At 31.2% G+C, this 7,196-nt stretch overlaps 1 protein-coding gene across 2 annotated transcripts; it reads left to right on the top strand.

Moving 5' to 3' along the window:
- Positions 1 to 201: 201 nt before the first annotated feature.
- On the top strand, positions 202 to 5,070 carry LOC133804678 (ent-kaurenoic acid oxidase 2-like). Of its 2 annotated transcripts, XM_062242823.1 has the most exons (10): positions 202 to 431; positions 629 to 738; positions 868 to 1,129; positions 3,095 to 3,572; positions 3,657 to 3,923; positions 4,046 to 4,135; positions 4,229 to 4,307; positions 4,450 to 4,556; positions 4,648 to 4,769; positions 4,884 to 5,070. In XM_062242823.1, the coding sequence occupies exons 3-10, from the start codon at positions 885 to 887 to the stop codon at positions 4,987 to 4,989; spliced, it is 1,494 nt and encodes a 497-aa protein (XP_062098807.1). In that variant the 5' UTR covers positions 202 to 431; positions 629 to 738; positions 868 to 884; the 3' UTR covers positions 4,990 to 5,070. The 2 variants fall into 2 exon arrangements, with proteins under 2 accessions (XP_062098807.1, XP_062098808.1); XM_062242824.1 differs by lacking the exon at positions 629 to 738 and having other exon boundaries at positions 203 to 359; positions 865 to 1,129.
- The last annotated feature ends 2,126 nt before the right edge of the window (positions 5,071 to 7,196 follow it).

The following is a 7,196-nucleotide window of genomic DNA, read 5'->3' as shown; positions in this document are numbered from 1 at the left end:
ACACTACACTGTATTAGACCATCATTGCTTCAATATCTACTATGTTATACAAAAAAATCTTACTGTCATAATATAATAAAGGTGGGTCTTTATGGATGAGATATATAAGGTATGTTTGCTGTATTTTAGTAATCAAAGAATAAAAGATGAGTGTGAGAGGTTTATGGGGGAGCATTTATATGTATATATATAGGGAGTAGTGACAATCCAAAATTTTGTATAGAAAAATTGGTGTGTCTTCTGTGTTTTTGAGAGAGAGGGAGAGAGAGAGAAGTTGATGATGCTATTGCTGATGCACTCGTTTTAGACTCTTTAGGAGGAACAGAGCCAATCTCATAAACGACAGAACCGATATACATGTAAGGCCGGCTATATATCTATTTATATATTATACATATAGGCCTCTCTCTCTCGCCATATAAAGATTATAGGTTAGGACTTTCTCTCTCTTTACTCTGCTTTTTCTGTGGTTTGATTTCCATTTCTACATCAGAGTTTGACAAAATTACTCTCTCTTGTCCCTTTTTCTCATCCTATCTTTCTCTCTCATTTTAATTCAACTTTTTGGGTACTCTCTCTCTATCTTTCTCTATCATAGTTTATATTTATAGGATTTTATTATGTATAGGGACATGGAAATAGACTGCTGAGAGGGATATACACAAACAGCCGAGTATCTATAGTTTTTCTTATTTGTGAAACTGACTCAGAAAGTGGGGGTGGTGGAGTTGAGTAGGAGTAGTTTTCTTCCCTTTTTTCTGTTCTTTATTTTGCTTTTTCTCTTTTTGTGGTTGTGGTGGTTACTTAGATATCATTCACTCATAAATAAATAAATAAAATATTGGTATAATTACTTGGTTACAGCAGCAGCAGTAGCAGTAGCAATGGAGTTGGTTTTGTCAGTGAACAACTGTGCTGTATTCCTTTTATGCTCTTTGGTCTCTCTTCTGGTGTTGAAATGGCTTCTCAAGAATGTCAATTGGTTGCTCTATGAAACCAAGTTGGGTGATAAGCAATACTCTTTGCCTCCTGGTGACTTGGGCTGGCCTTTCCTTGGCAACATGTGGACCTTTCTCAGAGCCTTCAAGTCCTCTGATCCTGACTCTTTCATTTCTACCTTTGTTTCCAGGTAACCCTTTTAACCCTACTCTCTCTCTCTCTCTCACACACACACACACATAGAATATATATATTAGTTATGTGAAATTCGATGATGTTGAGGGGGTCTTGGCTTGGAATTATATGAGTGTGCCTCCAACCTTAGCCAGTCATGGTGGCTGTATATGTGTGCGTGTGAATGTGTCTGTGTCTCCCATGTACCTTAGTGAGTACGGAATCAATAGGGCATCATTTATACACAAAGGGATTCTCATTCGAAAATCAGTAAAGCTAGCTGGGTCTTTCTTTATGATCATTTCAACTGTCACATAATCCAACTTTATACCAACATATATAATAATATTGGTTGATCAAAGTTTTTGGTATCATACCAAAAACCAAACTACTTTGTTATAGACATACACATACATATATTGTTTGCATATATAGTTTCTTTTTCACTTATCTGCACTTGGAGAAAATGACATTCTGATAGTGTAAGCTAGTTTAGTGCCAGTATCATACATTAAAGGATAAAAGAATTCTTCATGATCTATTCACTATTTCTTTTGTATTTAATTTTTTTTATGGGGTTAAAAATAACATAAAAAGTGGACAAAGTTGTTTGTTTTGGCCGTCCATTCCAAATTCGTTTGATTCTTTTACTCTGGATGTCTTTGTAAGCATCTGGGACTTGGGTCCCACCAGTGTTTCGATGGTCTCACCCATACTAGTGGACCTTCACTATATGATTTTTGGTCAGGTCTTTCTCATTCAGGGTATTATTAATAAGAAACAACATAGACAATATATGATATGTTTAGTACCATATATTATAAGTAAGACCCTTAAACCAGAGTTTAAATAAAAAATAAAAAGCTATTAGTAAAAGGGTGAAGGGTCCTTTAGGAATATGTGGGATATGACTATATCTTTCTTTTTCTTTTACTTTTTTTATGATTTGGTTTTTGCTTTTTAGGCTTCAAATTTTTGACATCTGTAGGACTAGGGAACAGGTAATAAAACATTACACATAATGGAATCGATTCTTTTTGTTTTTAAATTGCAAAAGGCAGTGCCCTTTCCCAACAGTTGAAGATATAATTGAAAATATCCTGTCTGGCCACTATTTCATAATATATAATATAAAATATTATACATATAGACGTACATTCTGATGCCCTTTGACAGTTTGGTCAAAGGTTTGGAGGGGTCGTTATATGTGGACATAAAGAGTAATATCAACCAAAGCCTAAGTACTGCTTTGGCTAAATTTGAAATGAAACTGTGTTTGACTTTGACACAGTGTTAAGTGAATAATGCCAGCTTATGCTTATACCCTTTGTTTATACTAATATGTGGTTCTGAAATTGATACCTAACACATGCTCTGACCAGAATAATAAAATTAGATTTATATATTTAAATATAGTCCTATGTATATATTAAAGCTGTTACTTTTTAACAGTTCACTTCCTGAAATCGGTCTTAATACACTTTTTCTTAAATGCATACTCACTGACCCTGCTCTTATTTTCTTGTACATATGCATATTCATATAGATTTGTAATGATATTCTGACATGAAAATTTTCTGTATCAGATAATTTCTGTGGATTAGAAATCTATAGATGAGATGAGCTATTGGCTACTTGTGCTATATAAGTTGCTGAGCTGTACTAAAGCATCTAGTGACTATGGAAAATGATAAGAATGGGAAGAAATAATAAGAAATGAATGGTTGAAACTAAAATACTGTGTGTGAATTATTATTATATAGACACTATATCTAACAGATATGATTTTGATGTTTTCTGTATGTACCTACTTTTAAAAACATTGAGATTTATGAATTTGGAAATCTCAATTCAGTATATTATCTGTTAACATATTCACAAACATATAAACACAATCACCAGAAGAAGTTTCCATGATCATTACTGATGATGGGCAAGTGGTGATTAGTGTTGACAGTTAATTATTTGTATTTGCTTTCAGGTTTGGCCATACAGGAATCTATAAGGCCTTCATGTTTGGTAATCCAAGTGTCATTGTCACAACGCCCGAAACTTGTAAGCGAGTGCTGACAGATGATGATGCATTCAAGCCTGGTTGGCCTCGTTCAACTGTGGAACTCATTGGAAAGAAATCTTTCATTGGAATTTCTTTTGAAGAACACAAGCGGTTGAGGAAGTTGACAGCTGCACCAGTGAATGGTCATGAGGCATTGTCAATGTACATTGAATACATTCAAGATAATGTGGTGGCTTCCTTGGAGAAATGGTCTAACATGGGACAGATTGAATTCTTGACTGAGCTTAGAAAGCTCACTTTTCGGATTATTATGTACATTTTTCTAAGCTCAGAGAGTGAGCCTGTGATGGAGGCTTTGGAGAGGGAATACACTATTCTTAATTATGGAGTTAGAGCCATGGCCATTAACATTCCTGGATTTGCTTACCATAAAGCACTCAAGGTGAGTCAATTAGAACAAAAAAAACACTGAAAAACACACAAGTTTTCCCTATGCAACATGTTTCACTAATAATCTTAATTTCAGTCCCGGAGAAAACTTGTAGCTGTGTTTCAATCAATTGTGGATGAGAGAAGAGCTCAAAAGAAGGTCAGCATAGCCACAACAAAGAAGAAAGATATGATGGATGCTTTGCTAGATGTTGAAGATGAAAATGGAAGAAAACTGAGTGATGAGGAGATCATCGATGTTTTGTTAATGTACTTGAATGCAGGCCATGAGTCTTCTGGTCATACTATAATGTGGGCTGCTATTTTCCTTGAACAACACCCTGAAATTCTGCAAAAGGCCAAGGTATGCAATTAATTCATCATTAGTTCATCTTGATCTGTTTATACTTTGTCCTGTTTTTGCTCTGACTTTATACTCATCAAATTTTGTGTAACTAATCATGATGAATGGCTTAACCAATGCAGGAAGAGCAAGAAGAGATTATAAAGAAAAGGCCATCGACACAGAAAGGATTGACTCTTAAAGAAATTCGAGAAATGCAGTTTCTTTCTGATGTAAGTCATCTGTGATTATCAATTCACTAAGTCTGACCATTGCAGTCTCTACTAAACCAGGCTTCAATTAACATTTTGTTCTTTCTAATGTAGGTTATCGATGAAACACTTCGCATGATAACATTCTCACTCACTGTTTTCCGCGAGGCCAAGCGTGATGTGAACATAAGTGGTTAGTCATTGTTCTAGTTTCTTTACTATAATGTTTAGCTTCATTTGTCAAATGTGGTTACAAACATGATCATGTATGGAAAGACATGGTTTTCTCCTAAGATTACTTTTTCATCTAAATACAAAATGATTCTTTTTTTCAGGCTACACTATCCCCAAAGGCTGGAAAGTCTTGGTCTGGTTTAGAAGTGTTCATTCTGATCCTGAAATATATCCAAATCCAAAGGAGTTCAATCCTGGAAGATGGAAGGTAAAGAGCATGTGTTACAACTTTGTATTATTGCCTCAAATACATGTACATATATGTATTTCACATTGTTTATGTTTTTATTTTTGCATAGGGTTATACACCAAAAGCAGGATCTTTCCTTCCCTTTGGAGCTGGCAGCAGATTGTGTCCAGGAAATGATTTAGCTAAGTTGGAAATCTCTATTTTCCTCCACTATTGTCTGCTCAATTATCGGTGAGTTATAATAATCCAACATGTCTTAAGTATATTATCTGCTCAGTAATTGGAAATGTGAAGTGTTCTAAATCTAACCGAGTATAGTATTTTCATGTAATGTGTTTGTCACAGGGTGAATAGGGTTAATCCAGGAAGTCCAGTGATGTACTTGCCTCATTCTAGGCCTAAAGACAATTGCTTGGCTAAAGTTGTGAAATGCCCATCTTCACATATTTAATAAGAGAGACAAAGAGAGAATGAACACATTATTACTCCATATGATGGATTAAGATAGAATAAAAGTTCTTTGTTTTCTTCATTTGTTTGTTACTTTGTTATTATTATTATTATTATCTTTGGTTCTTTGAATATAGGTTCCCCCCCACATGCTTATGGAAAAGCATTTCACTTAGCTTATCTTAGCTTGTTTTTTTAGTTACTCTTTCCATACAAAGTAGCCTAGAAAGTAAAACCTAAAACAACAATGATTGGGTACTTTGAATAAAGTATGAATGGGCATTTTTGGTGAAGCAAAGAACAGATGCTTGCTAGCTTATCTTGCATGAAAGAAATGATCTTTTAAAAATGGTAAGTTGTGGTCCCTTTTGAATTTTGTAATTGGTTTCAATCTAGGTTATAGTCTAGGGGACAGGACAAGAACATCCATGAAGTTGGTTTGTCCAAAAATACATTCATAAACAAGTAATGCAACAAGATTGGTTTCCACATTTTTGGAAGGCATAAACAATAAGGGACTCATTATAACAGAGAACTAAACCAGGGATGTGGTGGTAGTGGGGCAAGACACATATAATTATTCTATATAAATATATATATATATATATAAAAATTATAACTTCCTTTATTTTTCCCATACAACCTTTGCACCAAAATCCATGTGTTTTTATTTGTTTCCCCTTATCCAATAACAGATGACTGCAAAATTCACTTATAATTAATGCCAACATGGTATATACAATCATAACCATGTAAGACCATATAAAAATATCTCACATGTTCCATTCCACTGTCTTCTGACTCCCACTGATATAGAATATATTTATATAAATATATATTGGTAAGGACTATTTAGGGTTGAGCATTAGTTTGCCTTGAACAAAATCTGCTACTCACATTATTGGTAAGAACTACTTTTGGAGATGATTGTAGTTGTATAACATTCACATATCTAAGTACTTTTTTGTTTTGTTTTGAATCTTTTGACTAAATTTAGACTTAGTGGAGTCACCTTCAACTTATGTCAGAAGGGAGATTCCTACCTGGAATATAATCTTCTAACTTTAAGGAATATTTTGTACCTGAAATATTTATAATCTTCATTTATATATATATATAATATATATATATATATATATTATCCTAGATACAAGCAAAGCAAAATGCAATTAGTATTTATAAAATTTATATTAATGCATATAAAGTTTGAAATAAATATCTTATTTTAATTAAATAATTTATTTATTTTTGTTTAAGTTTATGTTTGTTCTATTTTTTTAATTTAAGAATGATGGCAAAAAATTATATATTATATGTTTAATATAATATTGAATATTATAGGTGGATTTTAAATTTAAGTTTCTTGCTAGATTTAAAAAAAAAAATTGTTGCTAATTCACAATAGATTATATTATATATTTAATATGATATTATTCTAATAAGTGAGATTAAGTTTAATTAAATTTTATTTAAGTTATAAAATGCATGATTTTATTATTTTAAAATAATTATCATTGTAAAATATCTCAAAAATATTATATTTTTAATTTATTTAATTATTTATTATTTTAAAATAATTATCATTGTAAAATATCTGAAAAATATCCTATTTTAATTTGTTTAATTATTTATTATTTTTAAATAATTATCATTGTAAATATTTTAAAAATATCATATTTCAAAATTTTTAATTATTTATTTTATTTTATTTAAGTTTAAGTATTACAAACTACCGTTAAATATAAGAATATTCTGTTAAATATGAGAGTATTCCGTTAAAGTTAACATTAAAAAAATAAAAAACCGTTAAAACAAAAAAGTTCCGTTATCTACACACTTATTATATAGAAGAGATATCAGAAAATGGGTTTAATGGTTTTATTTTTCATTTATATAATCATTATTATTATAAATATCTTACTAACAATTACAAGTAAAGCTAATTATAATTTGACTAATATAACATTAGTAAGCTGATTATTTTTATAAATAATAAATTATTAGAAAAAATACATAAAATTCTGTTCTCATTATATAAATATGAAGAAAAGAATCGAACATATTATCAAAATATTTTACTGAAACTAAGTAAGGAAATATATTTAGTTCATTGTCGTAGAACGATACAGTATCTTCTAATTATATCTTTTTTAGTATTTTGGTGTTTATCTTAGCACTAACTTTGTATTCTATTATTTTATAGAATAC

This window comes from Humulus lupulus, chromosome X (assembly GCF_963169125.1).
Source record: "Humulus lupulus chromosome X, drHumLupu1.1, whole genome shotgun sequence".
NCBI classification, from domain to species: Eukaryota; Viridiplantae; Streptophyta; class Magnoliopsida; order Rosales; family Cannabaceae; genus Humulus; species Humulus lupulus.
Note: the sequence above shows the minus strand (reverse complement) of the source record. Positions and strands in the feature narration are given on the sequence as shown.